This window comes from Cololabis saira, chromosome 10 (genome assembly GCF_033807715.1).
Source record: "Cololabis saira isolate AMF1-May2022 chromosome 10, fColSai1.1, whole genome shotgun sequence".
NCBI classification, from domain to species: Eukaryota; Metazoa; Chordata; class Actinopteri; order Beloniformes; family Belonidae; genus Cololabis; species Cololabis saira.
The window spans coordinates 37,612,958-37,630,891 of record NC_084596.1 but is presented as its reverse complement, the minus strand read 5'-3'; the positions used below and the strand labels follow the sequence as shown (position 1 = coordinate 37,630,891).

Below are 17,934 nucleotides of genomic sequence, written 5' to 3'. Positions count from 1 at the left end.
TTTTTTTAGATCAACTAGATCACCTATTTGTGACAGAAAGATTACAAAGTCAGATTCTAATTTGTCTGAAGTCTAAATATGCAAACAATCTGCAGTAAAAGAAAGTACTTGCAGACTTTAACGAGCTGTTACACCTGACAGATCATCGTGAAACATAACACCAACAAGCGAGCTCTAAGTTGAAACAATAGATTATAAAACTCCCTGAAGAAGTTATTTCAACACTGCAGCCAAAGATGCTGCTTGCTCCCAGTCGGCAGAAGAAAGTGAGAAAGATGGAAAAGGAAAGCACCCAAAGAAATATGTGAAAGCATTAGGTTAGAAAACCGAAAAACAAATTGCTTTAAAAACAGTAAATGCAAAATGAAAAGAAATAAAATATAAATACACAGCAAGAAATCTGCTGAAGGAAATGGGATTAAACCATCATTAACACTTTAACAGAAGAAAACGAGGTTACGGGGTGCTAAAGAGAAACAGCTTTGTATTGTGGAAAAAGTAATATTCAACAGTGATTCACAAATTCTGTGTTGGGTAAAGAGGTGATGGCACAATCTTAATTTGGTGCAGGATCAATAAAACCTCTAAAGATGACTACCTGAAGAAAACCCCCGTATTTCAACAGTCAGATGGCCGGTGGGGGAACGTGGGTGTCTTACCAGGGCCGGCTCTGCTGGTCCTGCTTCCTGGCTTCGGCCTCTGTTCCCCCTCCTTCCCCCCCTACATGATTCATACGCACATAGGCGATGGGGCGGGGGGTCCGGGTCGTGGGGGGCATTGTCCCGCGTGGCCCGGCACTCCCCGCCTCACGGTTTTAACAGCAATGTAGACACTGCACATTCAACACTTAATAAATACATTTGACAAGGACACGTAGTTCGGGAGGGGGGGGTCGGTGTCAAATCGATACTTGGCCCTCCCCCTCAACAGTCACTCCCAGTGTTGCCTGTGAGGTAAAGGACCGGGTGTGATGGTCGTCCTTAACTTAACACTCCACAGGTACGGAGGAGCACTCAAACTCTGGAAACATTTCTCATTTCATCAACTGAAAGTAATTTATACTTTTTCTACGGGACAGACGATATCAGCTCAAGGACATGGCCAGAAAACTGTCCAGAGTGTTTCAGTTTGTTTTTTTTCTCTACTTATCCTTTTCTACAGAAAATAACAATGAAAAAATGCCACTATTTACAAAAGGTTTTATCAATTTAAATTTTATCAATCAAGTTTTACCAAGCCAGAATTTTGGGCTTTTTTGTATTTTTTTTTCTAAATAAAAGTGAATGAAGACCAAAAACAGTGGTGACTCTGTAGCTTCACTGGAGGTTAAAGCTCTGTGCTTATTGGTAAAGATGAGTCACACTGGAGCAACAGCTCAGTTTGCTACTGTTGTTGTTCCGAGCAGCAGATGTTTGGATTAATTATTAATTCTGATGAATATTGTGTTGTTTAGAAGAAAAAAGACAGCCCTCTTTGTTGGCGGATCAGCTTTCATGACAGCCTCAACTAGTCTTATGGCAGCAAGTGAGCAAAACAGCCACAGTTTCATAAAAGCATGAGTTTCCAAAACCACCATCCCTTCACCAGTAGCAGTTATTTAAACAAATACAGCTTTTTTTCCATCACATCCAGCCTCACCATGAAAGAAGAAACAAACTGAAACAGCTGCAAGTAGTTACACAACCTATTTGTACATTTTAATAAAGTGTAGCAACTAAGATTTTGTTTGTGTGTGTATGTGTGGTGGTGTTGGGGGGTGAAAGTATGCCCTTCAGTGAGCCGTTGAGATTTGCAGGGTTCCATTAAATCGCAGACCAAGATGAAAGTAGAATTATGCAAGTCTAACTCCACTTATGATTTCTGTGGAGGGACAGTGAAGAGTTTATTTGAGTTTATTATTAGTCGTTTTTTAGAATTTATTTGGGCAGTGAAACTAAGATTAAGGTGATTAAGATGAATATGAATAGTGTGCTGGATGTTGGATGTCTGCACTGCACTTTTTGACCAAGATCTTAACAAGTCTCCAAATATTGTGTAGACTTGTTGTTATACATTTTTACAACTGCAAAGAGAAAACTAAGAGCTTTTATAAATGACCGGACATAAATACAGAACCTTACGGCCACTTTATTAAGTATACCTATATTACTGCACTTAAGATAAATTACCTAAAATATCCATAATGGGCCTCAATGTCATTATGTCTATCTATTAAAAAAATTACTTTATCAAAAATAATGGTGGTCAAAACTAAATAGACTGTTCTAAGGGGTCTCACCTGGACTTTGGTGGGCAGCATCCAGTGCTTCAAAGTTTCTGCAGTAGTGCCGTTGGGAAGGACCACGGGGTCGTGCAGGTCCATGCCCAGCGCAACAACGCATGTTGGGTAGCACACAGAACCTGCAAGGAAATCAAGTGTAAAATCCGTGCCCCTGTTAATGCAATATAATCTGTTTGTCTGTGTTTCCTCCTCAATACATCTCTGTGCTTTTACTTTAACTAAGAAAAAAGAAATAAATATAAGGTCCCACACCTGTCTAAGACAGGTGCCTGGAATCGCTTTTGATGAAACCACATCTGCCTTATGATTGTATAAAAAATACAGGTCTACTAGTCCATTAAAAAATCCAACTGTTCAACAATTTATTTATTGTTTTGTTTGACAATGTTTGAATGAAAATCACATTTCTTTCAAGATTTATGATTGAAATTGAAATCGAAATATGTAACAGAAAATTAAGGAGTGCTCTGACTGGAAAAAGGAAACATGAAAAGATTAAAGGTGTTTACAGAAAGTTACTCTACCCCCTTCATTTTTTTTATTTTTAAAACGTCTTGTGACTATGCTTGACAGAGGGGAGAGAAAATAATCAGAAATGTTCATTTGCTGCATTTGTAAAAGAACACTGCACCCACCGATGTCCAGTCCCTGCTCACAGCTGTACTCGACAGAGTTGAGGTCTGGAGGAGACGAGCAGGTTTCCTGCACCGACGAGCACATCGTGAACTCTCCTGTCCACTTGCCGTCCTTAGTGCATCGAATTTCTCTCTGGAAACAGACACACACACTAAATATGTAACTGATACTGGCAGCTACAGTAGCCACCAAAGCCACCAAGACAAAATGTAATTAGATGAGTTAGCTTTTATAAATAAGTGTGTAACACAATTATATATTACTTAATATTTAGGCTGCATTTTAACAGTGATACGGAGTTCAGTTCCTTTTAAAATTACAACAGTGATTAAAATTCAAGTAACACAACCAGCTGAGCTAAAACTGACTTTATAGTCACATGAGTGTGTTGAAATCTCACATTTTCCGTGGTGTTTGGGCACTTCAGGGTGCAGACGGTGTTGTAGTACAAGCCGTTGGTGCAGGTGTACATGCCTTGAAACACGTCAGGCAGGGCTGGGCAGTTTATCGGCTCGCAGCCATTTTCCTCCCACTGCCCTCCATCTCGGCATTCCAACCTGAAGTACTTCCTAAAAACAACAGGAGTGAACGCACACACGCTTGTATCTACAGCCATAACTGACACGCACTATTTAAAACACTGAATGTCACATTTGACGCACAGAGATTTATCATAACAAACTCTTTACTTTTAACATTTCAATAACCCAAAACAAACTGAGTGTTGCATCGTATAGTAAAACGATCTCCTGTGTGGCGCATTCAGGGTGTATTTATATGGGTACGTGCGTCAAAGGAAAGAGTAAAACAGCCTGTTTTAGAGCCTTTAAGAGCTGCTGCAGTTCCAATTCACTGTTGGACTAATAAGCATCATGGGTCATTAAAATGTTTATACATATATTTATGATGGTATAACTCATAAATACAATCAGCTTAAAAATAGAGATTTGATTAAATAGTTTTTCACCTTGTGAGATGGAAATATAACATAAATGTATATTTTGAATGGCTTTTTACAATGGTCCATTATTGGCTTGTTAGATATTTATTAACCCTTGCAAGGCACTAATGTTAATGTCAAAATGACCCAAGTCAGCGCGAAGGCCCTCAGTTCCTCTGAGGTCTTGCAAGGGTTAAACTGCATTACACAGAAACAAGAAAACACGGCAGTTATACGTATCTATATCAATCATGAACTGAACACCTTCACTGCTATCATTATAGACTGAAAAGTGTCAAGAAAGAGTAGGGATAATATAAGCGCACCGTTGAGGCTATGTCTCCTACTTGGAAACCCACATCTCATTACTAACACAGGAATTATGTTCAGTAATGAGCAGTTAACTCAGTGAATGCAACTGGCAAAGCAATGAAGAGGCCATGTTAGCAGCGGTACATATTTTATTGGACCCTAATGGGAGTTTGTTCCAAAACTGGATATAGTTATGCAGCTGACGGGCCGAGAAATACCTCTTAAAATGGTGCCCATTGATATTTAAAACCTGGCCCTTCAGGGCTTTGGCTCTTCATGTGATGCATTGTTACACCTACATGTAAAATACCTAAATCAAAGATCCTTTTCTTCTTTTTGGCAGTGTATAACGGGAATCTTGTAAAATTAAGGTAAGAAGGAATTTCCTCCATTATGCAAGGAGGTATTTGTAATTAAAAACTGGATTTGCTTGCTATCTACGCAAACTAGCACAATGTACATGTACATTAAAAGAAAAAAAGGGGGACTGTCTGCTGATCTCCCAATAGCACCTACCTTGGCGTCTTCTTTTTGAGGCTCCATAATACATAAAAGCCTGGTTTGCATTTGTAGTGGCAGATGGAGCCAACATCATGCCCTGAAGCCAGACAGTTTGCTGTAAGCAGTCTGGCGTTAAGTATGTTTGGAACCTCTGGACACTCTATCTTGCAGTAAGCTTCTGGGAAAGACCACAGGCCATCCTCCAAACAGACCAACCTATCATTGTTACCTGAAGGGGAGAAACCGACAATCAAAGGAAGCCCATAGGAATCTGGAATGAATTGAATATAGTAATGTTATTTTTCTTTGTGCCTGCATGTTACTCTAAGCCTCTGTAATGCTGCAGTGTTATACATGTGGTTATCAAAGTTTTGAGATGGCGTAATGAAATCAGAAATTAGATTATGTTAACTGGAACGTAGAAAACAGTAACTTCAGGTAGGTCATTTACTGTGAGTTTTCACAGCACTACTACTGCAAATTGTGCTGGAGAGAGCGTCATTTTATTTTCACAGCCGCCTGTGTAACCACATATGGTGATTTGAGACTACTGGTTCCTTTTAATACTAATTCGTTTTTCCCAAAATGTTTTTTTCTAGTCAGTTTGTGTAAACCCAACTGAACTAGGTAATTTAAACCAGTATGTGAAAGGGACCTACAAAAAGGAGCGTGCATGCATGTGCGTGTGTTTTGCTGATTGATTAATAAACAGAAATGTTGCGGGATGAAAAGGTCTCCTGGCAGCAGAGTGGCTGAGATGTAAGAAATAGAAGGATGTCCACCATAACCGAGAAACAAAAACTAAATATAACCTTAATAATAATAATAAAATTCCAGCAAAGATTTTTTTTTCATTACAGGAAGATTAACTGAAGATTACTTAGGAAGATTGCAAAATACCGAATAATTCTTCAGTATTTAAAGTAAATGTCCTACACTCTAAAACACAAGAAAGTACATGAAAGACGAATTGTTCAGAAAATCATAAATGGACTTCTGTTCAAACAAACATTCTGGATTTGTTTAATTGCTCAGTCTTGCACCGTTATGAGGAAAATCAAGCTTCAGCTTTGCCAAAAGCTTAAATTTTTTATGCCTGTAAAACCCAATGGAAGCATTGTTATGTCACATGGAAAATCACAGCACCATAAACCATTTACATTTTTAGTGGCTCTAAAATATAATTAATCTTTAACATGGCAACATGTGTTTTTAAGGTATTTAAAAATCAGGAGTGTTGTGATAATCAAAATATGTTACAGCTGCTGAGTACTGAGCACATTTTTGTGAAATGCACTGTGTTCTTTTAATGCTGAGTGATGCATGATGGCCTTTAAATGTATTTCACTGAATCAAAAACCACAAATTGAATTATATTTGTGCTTTTTCAGATGGGAATATGTGTCTCGTATTGCTGACTCCATTGACATTTAAGTGTGGCTTTCCAACCACAGTCACAAGTGTGTGGACATTAAGCTCGTCTATTACACTGCGTAACTGGGATTGCTAGAAAAGAAAAAAAGGAGTAATGATTTTTTTCACTTGTGTGTACTGTAATATTCTAGTTTCTGCATGCAACAGGCACCGCTTGTTCAGTGTTTCTGTTGCAAGTGATCTTTTAGGAAACATCGTGGACATCTTAGCAGGGGGAACTGTGGCATGTTTGAACTAGCATGTGCAGGCGAAAGGAATATTCCATGTTGACTTTTTACATTCATACTGAATTTCAGAGAGAAAAATCCACATAACATCTAAAATGCCTTAAAACTGAGTAAAGAAGACATTTGAGGAGCAAGACTGATTGAGAAGGATTTTGTAAATGGCATGTCCAATGTATATTATATCAGTTACTCATGTCTTGAATCCTTCACATGAACAATGTTCGTCCCCCGGCCTAAAAGTGCCTCCAGTTCTAAATTGTGAGACTAAAAATTAAAGTTCTTGTTTAAACTGTAACTTTGGAAGATAGTGCATATTATTTGGTACCGAAGACCCGGGTTCGAATCCCGCCACTGGTAGGGGTTAGAATCAGGGTCAGGGCAACAACTGCAGCCACATTCCTCGGCTCACAAAATCGTCAACGATGCTACGGCAAGACGTAAGGTCAGGAGGGATATTTCATCCTCCCCACCCTCAAAGTATGGGTACCATGCCCCTTCAAAATGCCAAGATAACATGAATACAAATGCATCGGACCTGAGAAGCAAGATCATTACTAAATTGGATGGCTTAAGCCGACGTGACCCCTTACCAAGGCTGGGACTGAGAAATACTGAAAATGTATGTGGGAGAGGGAGATAATACAGAACACCAATGCTCCATGGTTAGTGGATCTAAGAGCTGACGAAATCTCCAAGATGTCACCCCCCCCTCCGCTTCACATAAAAAAAAGTATATATATGTGTGTATGTATGTATGTACAAACCGGATTGGGAAATTGCGTAAAATGTAAATAAAAACAAAATACAACGATTTGAAAATCTTTCTCAACCCATATTCAATTGAATACACTACAAACACAACATATTTAATGTTCAAACTAATAAACTTAATTGTTTTTTGCCAAATAATAATTAACTTAGAATTTCATGGCTGCAACACGTCCAGTAGAAGTTGGGAAAGGTGGCAAAAAATACTGAGAAAGCTGAGAAAAGTTCATCAAACACCTATTTGGAACATCCCACATGTGATCAGGCTAATTGGGAACAGGTGGGTACCATGATTGGGTATAAAAGGAGCCTCCCCAAACATGCTCAGTCATTCACAAGCACGGATGGGGCGAGGGTCACCACTTTGTCCACAACTGTGTGAGAAAATAGTTGAACAGTTTAAGAACAAGATTTCTCAAAGCAAAATTGCAAGGAATTTAGGGATTTCAACATCTACAGTCCATAATATCATCAAAAGGTTCAGAGAATCTGGTGAAATCACTGCACGTAAGCGCCACGGCCGGAAACCAAGACTGAATGACCGTGACCTTCGATCCCTCAGACGGCACTGCCTTAAAAACCGACATGAGTATGTAAAGGATATCACCAAATGGGCTCAGGAAAACTTCAGAAAACCACTGTCAGTAAATGCAGTTCATCACTACATCAGTAAGTGTGGGTTAAAACTCTACCATGCAAAGCAAAAGCCGGTTATGAACAACATCCAGAAACGCCGCCGGGTTATCTGGGTCAGAGCTCATGTAAAATGGACTGATGCACAATGGAAAAGTGTTTTGTGGTCTGATGAGTCCACTTTTCAAATAGTTTTTGGAAACACTGGACGTCGTGTCCTCCGGACCAAAGAGGAAGCAGAACCATCCGGACTGTTATCAACGCAAAGTTCAAAAGCATCTGTGAAGGTATGGGGGTGCATTAGTTCCCATGGCATGGGTGACTTACATTTCTGTGAAGGAACATAAATGCTGAAAAGTACATACAGATTTTGGAGCAACATATGCTGCCATCCAAGCGACGTCTTTTTCATGTACGCCGCTGCTTATTTCAGCAAGACAATGCCAAGCCACATCCTGCACGTGTTACAACAGCGTGGCTTGGAAGTAAAAGAGTCCAGGTTCTCCCCTGGCCCGCTTGCAGTCCAGACCTGTCTCACATTGAAAATGTGTGGCGCATTATGAAGAATAAAATACGACAGAGAAGACCCCGGACTGTTGGACAACTGAAGCGGTTCATCAAGCAAGAATGGGAAAGAATTCTACATGAGAAGCTAAGACAATTAGTCTCCTCTCTTCCAAAACATTTGAGTGTTATTAAAAAGAAAGGTGAGGGCTTCCGGTCTCCGCTCGATGGAGTAAGCAGCAGAGGTAGAGAGCTCCAACTAGCACATATTATTTAAGTACTTTTAAAACCTCCAAAACCGAGAAAACGGAACAGAACCTCAGTCTTTAACCTCTTGGTAACATAATTGTGATATGTCCGCACGAAAAGGGAAACAACAAGGGACACAATTACAGCAAAATATAACTCCGTTCACACGAGGCAGCCTCAGCATGGCCGACAGAGCAGCAGCGACCCCACAAGGCATGACACCTGCCCCCGAGGCCGCGCTCTCCCTGAAGATGCTCCGAGAGGAACTTCAAACTTCCAGAGAAGCGGTGCTGACACAGATAAAGGCTGAAATCATGGCATCGTCTCAGGGAGTTAAAAAGGACATCGAGTCTCTCCGCGCGCAGACAACCGCCGACATCCGAGCTTTACAAGAAGAACTGACCGGTGAGCTGACACAGCTCCGCTCCTCGCAGGCTGAGACGGCTAACACACAAAAGGAGATTGAAACCACGCTGAACGACACCATGAATAGAGTAACCGCGCTGGAGGAGGCACAACAGCTAATCATGAAGGATTATAAGAAAATGCAGGAAAAGTGTCAGGATCTTGAAAACCGGAGCAGGAGACAAAATGTGCGGGTGGTTGGTGTTGCAGAGGGAGCTGAAGGGAGCGACATGATCAGATTCCTCACGGATTTATTCCCCGCGGTGCTCGGAGCCGACAAATTCAGGTCCCCATTGGTAATCGACCGGGCGCACCGCACGCTCGCCCCGCGACCGACCAGCGGAGAAAGACCCCGCCCCATCCTCGTCCGCCTTCACTATTACACAGATAGACAGAAGATACTGGACCTGGGCAAGGCTAAAGGACGGCTGTCATTCAGAGGAGAGCAGATACACATCTTCCCGGACATGAGCCCGGAAGTCGCAAAACAACGCGCTGCCTTCAATCAAGTTAAGAGAAAACTCCGTGAGGCCAATATCACGTACAGCTTATTCTACCCGGCCAGGCTGGCTGTCAGTGTGGACGGAATCAGACACTCCTTTAATTCCCCCGCGGCTGCAGAGGAGTTCTACAACCAGAAGATGGCCAAAAAGGACTGACATCTAAGAGCAAGTAGTGATAAACTGAATCTGATGTCCTTTTTGCTAAAGCTGTAGATGACTTACATTCGAATTGAAACACTTAATTTAATGGGTTGAGTAGTTTTTTATTTTATTTTTTGCTAGTATGTATCTCTCACGTTAAGACTGCGCCCCCTGGTGCCCGCTCTATATAAACCCATAATAGATTTTTGATCTAATTTGACAGTTGTTGCTGAGAGAGGAAAACATTAGCTACTTAATTTTCTGAACCTTGGTTGTTATAAATACAGTGAAAAACCTGAGTTTGGAGGTTTAAAAATAAAACAAAAAAAAAATAAAAGAATATATATATATATTTAAAAAGGAGCTTGGAGACAAAGTCTATGTTTGGTTGTTGCTTATTTGTTTTTCTTGTTTTTAAATGTTTTAGCTCCCTCCTGGAGGTGGGCTACAAGGCACGGTGCCTTTGGTTTTTGATAAGCTCTTTTTTCCCCCACCACTTGTTCGGGAAGGGTTGGGGGGGGGGACGGGTAGATGTGAAGTTTTTAAGTTCAGAATTTGAATGTTCCTTAGGATTTAGGACACGTACATGTTTTGTGTGGGTTTGTTTGTCTATTCCTTTTCAACTTTGTTTTTTTCTTTCCTCCATGCGGATTCAGGACCATCTAAACGGCCATCACATCTGCAGAGTTTGGGAGCAGACATAGCCTTCTTACAAGAAACACATCTCAAAAACAACGCACATAAACAACTCAATAAGAATTGGGTGGGACATGTATTCCATTCTAGATTTAATTCTAAGTCACGTGGAGCTGCGATCATAATTAGAAAAAATATTCCCTTTATTACGTCCGACATAATCTCCGATTCTAATGGCAGATATATAATAGTAACTGGTGAGATATATAACACTCCCATAATTCTAGCTAATATTTATGCACCTAACTTTGATGATGAAAGGTTTATCGGGTCAGTACTAGCTTCCTTACCCAATATTCACACCCACAACCTAGTTTTAGGTGGCGATTTTAATTTTGTGATGGATCCGGTTCTTGACAGATCATCGAATAAAAAGCAGTCTCTATCTAAATCGGCTAACCGGCTACAAAACTACTTGAAGTCAGTTAATGCAATAGATGTGTGGAGACATGCTAACCAGAACCAACGAAAATATTCCTTTTTCTCACAGCCGCATAAGTCCTTCTCGAGGATCGACTATTTCTTTTTAGACTCAAGACTACTTACAGCAGTGAAATATATAGATTATGAGGCCATTGTTTTATCCGACCATGCCCCACTAAAGCTACATTTAAATTTTCCCTGTAAACATTCTCCTAAAATATGGCGTATGGATAATGGGTTATTAACCAATGAAGCCCATGTGGACTTTATTAGATCCCAAATATCTTTTTATATGCAGACAAACGACACCCCAGACGTATCGAAAGGCATAGTGTGGGAAGCCCTAAAAGCATATGTTCGGGGTCAAATTATCTCCTACTCTGTTCAGTTGGCCAAAACAAAGAAAAAACTAAGAAAAGATATAGAAGGACAGCTTATTGAAGTGGATAGACACTATGCAGAGTCTCCTACTCCTGACCTGCTTACAAAGAGGACAAGTCTGCAAACTGAATTCAATCTTCTCTCCACATCTGAAACTACTAAATTAATACAACGTTCCAAACATAACTACTATGAACACGGGGATAAGATAGGAAGACAACTAGCACTCCAGATAAGAGTATCTGAGGCATCTAGACACATAACTGAAATTCGCACCCGCTCTGGGAATTTGACAAAGGACCAATTGGAAATAAATCAAGAATTTGAGCAATTTTATACTAAGCTATATACAACAGAAACAACATCAGACTGTGTGACTATACAGGAGTTTCTTGATGACTTGAAGGTTCCCTCTATTTGTGAGAAGGATAGACATTTACTGGAGGAGCCTATAACTTTACAGGAGGTTACCTTAGCAATACGAAGCTTACAGGGCTCGAAAGCACCGGGCCCAGATGGTTACACACCCGAATTCTATAAGGCATTCGTTAATGAGGTCGCACCCCTCCTTCTGAAAGTTTTCAGTGAATCATTTGAAGGAGGCTTTCTTCCCACAACATTCTATCAAGCAACAATATCACTAATACACAAAAAGGGTAAAGACCCATTAGAAGCGGCATCTTACAGACCTGTCAGTTTATTGAATGTCGACACCAAAATTCTGGCAAAGATACTGGCAATTAGACTAGAAAATACACTTCCAACGATAGTTCATGAAGACCAAACAGGTTTTATTAAAAATAGACAGATGACCCACAACATACGTAGGCTATTCAATATTATATACACATCCAACTCTGGCCCATCCTCCGAAATCTTGCTATCAGTGGATGCGGAGAAAGCTTTTGACAGGGTCCAGTGGGATTATCTCTTCTCGGCCCTGTCGAAGTTTGGTTATGGCTCAAATTATATTTCATGGGTCAAACTCCTTTATAAATCTCCAATGGCTGCAGTTCAGACGAATAAAATTAGATCTAAATACTTTGGCTTAACACGTTCCACAAGACAGGGATGCCCGTTATCGCCACTGCTTTTTGCGCTGGCAATAGAACCTCTCGCGATTGCTCTGCGCTCAGCAAAGGAATATGAAGGGATACATAGAGGAGGCGAGGAACATAGAGTCTCGTTATTCGCGGACGATTTATTAATATACATCTCTGACCCCGCTAAATCAGTCCCCACAATAGTTTCAATTTTGAATAAATTTGGCCAGATATCAGGATACAAAATAAATATGAGCAAGAGCATCTTATTCCCAATAAATGCAAACAACCAATGTCTTTTTGACAAATTACCCTTTAAGATTTCAACTCAGTTTAAGTATTTAGGTGTCAATGTTACTAAAACCTTTGCAGATCTCCACAGGGAGAATTTTCAAAAACTACTGGTCAATACAACAGAAGACCTGCAGAGATGGTCTCACATTCCCATAACACTAGCAGGCCGAATAAACATAATCAAAATGACTGTCCTCCCAAAGTTTCTTTTTCTATTCCAGTGTATTCCCATTTGTATTAAAAAAGGTTTCTTTCACACAATAGATAAAATGATAACAGAATTTATATGGGACAAGAAGAAGCCTCGATTAAAAATGACCTTTTTACAGAGACCAAAATCAGTAGGGGGCATGGGGTTGCCAAATTTTAAATTATTCTATTGGGCGTGTAATATCAACATGATGACGTACTGGCTACAAAATAGACCCCCGATATGGTTAAACATAGAAAATGCTTGTTGTCACCCGTCTTCTCTTCCAGCCATGCTGCTGTCAGCTCTGCAAACGGTGCACCCTAAATCATTATCTAACCCGGTTGTTTCCCACTCCCTGAAGATTTGGTCCCAGATTCGGAAATTCTACGGTTGGCAGTCTTGCTCCCTTCGATGTCCTCTTACCAAAAATCACTCATTCGCGCCTTCATTTAACAACACGGTGTTTAGAGAATGGTATGACAAAGGTATTCACAATTTCTTGGACATGTTCATAGAGCAGACGTTTCCATCATTTGGACAGATACAGGAAAAATACAATATTTCGAGATCACAGTTTCATAAATACTTGCAGATGAGAAGTTTTGTTATCCAGAATAACCCAGCATATCCACGCGCTCCCACCCAATCCTCAATGGAACTGATACTTACGCAAGACCCCTTTAAAAAGGGAGGGATATCCAAGTCTTATGAGAATTTATCTAGCTTGACTGATGAAACTACACTAGACCATTTAAGGACAGCCTGGCAGGAGGACCTAGGCAGCGAGATCACAGAAGGACAATGGCAGAAAGCCTTAGAACGAACTCATAGCTCTTCAATATGTGCAAGACATGGCCTCCTGCAATTTAAAATAATACATCGCTTTTGACATTGGTCAAAACAAAAACTTCATAAAATCTTCCCCTCAGTGGATCCTTCATGTGACAGGTGTGGGCTTGGACCAGCAACACTAGGGCATATGTTCTGGAGCTGTCCCAAACTATCAAATTATTGGGATTCTATTTTTAAAACACTATCCTGTATTTTAGGGAGGCCTATCGATGCAGACCCGTTGGTGGCGGTTTTGGGAATCATTGACCAGAATATGACAAGAAGTAACGTTGAAGATCGCATCGTTTTGTTTGTCAGTATACTTGCGCGAAGATTGATTTTACTGAACTGGAAGCAAAAGGCAGCACCAACCTATTCAAATCTTATGACTGATGTCATGAGACATTTAGAGCTGGAGAAAATCAGATTTGTATTGAAGAATCAAGAGAGAAAGTTCTACGAGGTTTGGCAGCCATTCATTGATCACTTTAACAATAAAACATAGCCCGATGGCAAAACCAGAAACATTTTAACCCCAAATGGAAGGAAAGGATTTGACCCCACCCGTTTTTTTCTTTTTTTTTTTTTTTTTTTTTTTTTTTTGTTTTGTTTTGTTGCACAGAACCCACGTGTGTGTGTGTGTGTGTGTGTGTGTGTGTGTGTGTGTGTGTGTGTGTGTGTGTGTGTGTGTGTGTTTATGTACGTGTATATGTGTATGTGTACAGTATGTTTCTATACTACATCATATGTATCTCTAGGATGCAAGAGCTAATCACATTACTGCCGAACGTGTACATGTGCATGTAAAGGTGTGATGTATTTGTTTCACTGTTATGTTTGTATTTAAAACGTGAAAAAACAATAAAAGAGATTTATTAAAAAAAAAAAGAAAGGTGATGTAACGAAGTGGTAAACATGCCCTTTCCCAACTTCTACTGCACGTGTTGCAGCCATGAAATTCTAAGTTAATTATTATTTCAAAAATAAAATAAAGTTTATGAGTTTGAGCATTAAATATGTTGTCTTTGTAGTGTATTGAATTTAATATTGGTTGAGAAGGATTGTCAAATCATTGTGTTTTGTTTTTATTTACATTTTACACAATTTCCCAACTTCAACCGAATCCGGTTTGTGTATATATATATATATATATATATATATATATATATATATATATATATATATATATACATATATATATCTCAATAAAATATGTGTGATAGATTAAAACATGTATCATATGTATTTTATATCAAAAATGCATATATATATATATATATATATATATATATATATATATATTCCTTAGGTTCTTACCAACATGGTATTAACCATTAATATATATGCAAACAAAAACAAAACAATTCTCCAAGAGCAAGACCCAGTTACCACCACAAACGGCAGTCAAGCAAGAAAGAGTCTTCTTGGGTATGAAGAGTTGGACAGCACCAGACTCGGACATGATCCACAGCTACTGACTGAAGAAACTGACTGCACTCCATGAGTGCATAACAGTGCAAATGTACCAGCTGCTCACAGATGGGACCCACCCAGAACGGTGACCCAAGGCCGCACAGTCCTCATTCAGAAGGACCCTCAGAAAGGGGCGCTCTCATCCAACTAGCGGCCAATTACCTGCCTCTGCACAACACAGAAGTTTCTGTCAGGCATCACAGCGGCCATAAGTAGGCACATGGCTCCTCACATGAGTGTCAGCTCAGAAGAGAATTGGCAGGGACACCAGAGTACCCAAGCACCAACTACTGGCCGACAGGGGAGTTGCCAAAAACTGGGAGATGTAGCAAACCAATCTGTGCACTGCCTGATCGACTACAAGAATGCTTATGACTCAATGGGTCCAAACCAATGAACTTGTGAATACTGGAATGCCTACGTCCTCAACACGACAGTGACAGCCTTCATAAAGAGCTCGACGGGACTGTGGAAGACTACCCTTAAGGCCAACTCAAAGCCAATTGCACAAGTCACCATCAAGTGCGGCACACACCAAGGAGATGCTCTGACACCACTGCCGTTCTGCATAGGCCTGAACCCTCTCAGCCAGATCATCACAAAGAGTGGCTATGGATACCGGTTCAGAATCGGAGCAATGACCAGCCACTTCCTCTACATGGATGACATCAAGCTGTACGCAGAAGGTGAGCACGATATCGACTCACAGATCCACCTCACGAGGATATACCAGAGATATCGGCATGTCATTCGGGCTGGATAAACACGCTCAAATGGTGTCCAAGACGGGCAAGATGATCACTACTGAGGAGGGTGAGCTAGCATATCGGATGTTCAAGACAGTTAAAATACCTGAGGATTCCACAAGAAAATGGCAACGACAAGGAGGCTGCAAGGAAGTTGGCCACAGCCAAGTACCTGAAAAGAGTCCGGCAGATCCTGAAGAGCCAGCTGAACGGAAAGAACAAAGTCTAGGGCATCAACACATTGGAACTGCCAATAATAAGGTGACCCACTGGCATAGTAACCTGGCCACAGGAAGAGATGTGTGGCAGGGTGGAGGAGCTACTGCCACTCAGGCTGACGGGACACAGGTGTGGCCCGTCAGCCTCTCCACCCTGCCAGCCTTATAAGGGAGAGACAGAGAAGCTGCAAGGAGGACTGGGAAGCTGCTGCTGGTCGTGGTGCTTGTGCACGTGTGTCCTGGGTGTGAGGTTCCGGTGGATTAAATAAAGGGTTCTGCACTAAACTCCGTGTCCTCTCTATCCTGTCGGTCGGGCCCCGTAGCACTCGCCCTGCAACAAGGTGAAAGCCACAGATATCAAGACCAGGAAGTTCCTCACGCTGCATGAAGGATTTCATCCCAAGGTCCCCACCATGACACTCTACACAAAGCAGAAAGTGAGAGGCTGCGGATTATTGATCGTCAAAGCCACCATCCAGGATAAAACAACAACGGCCCCTAAAGATAAACTGCTAAGTGAATTTCTCAGGCCCCAGAAATCCAGTGCAAAAGAAGATGTGGAGGAGGAACCACCATGGACAGAGAAGCCCTTGCACAGCATGTACCACTGGCAGATTGAAGAAGTGGCTGACATCGAGAAATCCTACCAGTGGCTGGGAAAGGCTGGACTGAAGGACTGCACGGAGGTATTAATCATGGCTGCACAAGAACAGGCCTTGAACACAAGAGCAATATTTGCCAGGGTCTATCACACCAGAATAGCAGCACATAATAGCAGGATGCAAGATGCTGGCAGGTAAAGGCACAACACAACCAGGGGGCAGTTATAGTGTACAGAAACATCTACACTGAATATGGGTTAGGGCTGCACGATTAATCGTAAAAAAATCGCGATCTCGATTCATGCTTGAACGCGATCTCATTTCCAAATGACGACGATTTAAAAAAAAAAAAAAAAAAAAAATTTTTTTTTTTTTTTTTTTTTTTTAAAGATGGCTGCATAAAAAAAGGACTAGGCCTATGTTCTAGGTTGTTGTAGTCCTGTCATGGTCAACTATCATGTTGTCATGTTTGTTATATTTTGTTAATGATTGTGGATTACATTTGGAGAAACATCTACCTTTCTCTTCACCTGACACATATTGCACAGAAATATTGTTAAAATTGTTATTGTTAAAATTATTTAAAGACAAGAGAGATGTTTATTGTTTTTATGTTCAATGTCAGCTGTTACAGCAAAAAGCAGCCAGAGGAATAATTTGTTGCCTCAGAACTACAGGATCTGTTACAAGTCCCCTTTCTGAAAGGGTGTTCAACTCAGGGAGGAACAAATATTGTTCAAAATTGTTATTATTGTTTAAATTATTCAAAGGTTTGTGTAAAGAAGACAAGAGATGTTTATTGTTATTATATTTTTGTTCAGCTGTTGCAAAGTTAAAGTAATAAGTGCAATAAATTTTATATTGGAAAAAAATCGTGAGAGAATCGTGATCTCAATTCTAAGCAAAAAAATCGTGATTCTCATTTTGTCCAGAATCGTGCAGCCCTAATATGGGTTGTCCCAAAGTCCCAAAGTCAAGGTGGGAGATACCTCCACGGGTGGTGGAGAATGAAAGGGAAAAGATCCTGCTGGACTTCCAGATCTAAACCGATAAACTGGTGATGGCTAACCAACCGGACATAGTGGTGGTCGAGAAACTGGATAAGTACAAAGGTTTAAAGGAGCAGATGGAGAAGATTTGGAAGGTGAAGACAGGAGTGGTGCTGATAATAGTTGGAGCACTTGGAACAGTGTCCTTAAGCTGGAAAAACTGGCTCCAGCATATCCCAGAAACAACATCGGAGATCTTGGTCCAGAAGAGCACAGTCCATTGAACTGTGAAGATACTGCTTTTTCTGGATTACTTTAATCTTACCTAATCAAATATCTTCGTTATCTTTACAATATTTATGTTAGCTCATCATTCAAATCAAAAGCTATTTTCCAAGGCAACAAGACAATGCAAAACCACCCTTCGCACATTTTACAAAGTGTGTATGATTGTGGAAGTCCTGTACTGTTTCACACTAGAGGAGTTAATGGATATCAACAGATGAAATAA

At 40.6% G+C, this 17,934-nt stretch overlaps 1 protein-coding gene across 1 annotated transcript in view; it reads right to left on the bottom strand.

The window, feature by feature from the left end:
- Nucleotides 1-17,934, bottom strand: part of pappa2 (pappalysin 2) — an 88,607-nt gene that overhangs the window by 18,622 nt on the left and 52,051 nt on the right. Inside the window, exons 21-24 of the mRNA XM_061732838.1 lie at nt 4,686-4,899; nt 3,318-3,486; nt 2,917-3,049; nt 2,279-2,400 (exon numbers count right to left, since the gene is read on the bottom strand). Of these exons, the coding sequence (XP_061588822.1) occupies nt 2,279-2,400; nt 2,917-3,049; nt 3,318-3,486; nt 4,686-4,899 (638 nt within the window). The remainder of the gene's footprint in view (nt 1-2,278; nt 2,401-2,916; nt 3,050-3,317; nt 3,487-4,685; nt 4,900-17,934) is intronic.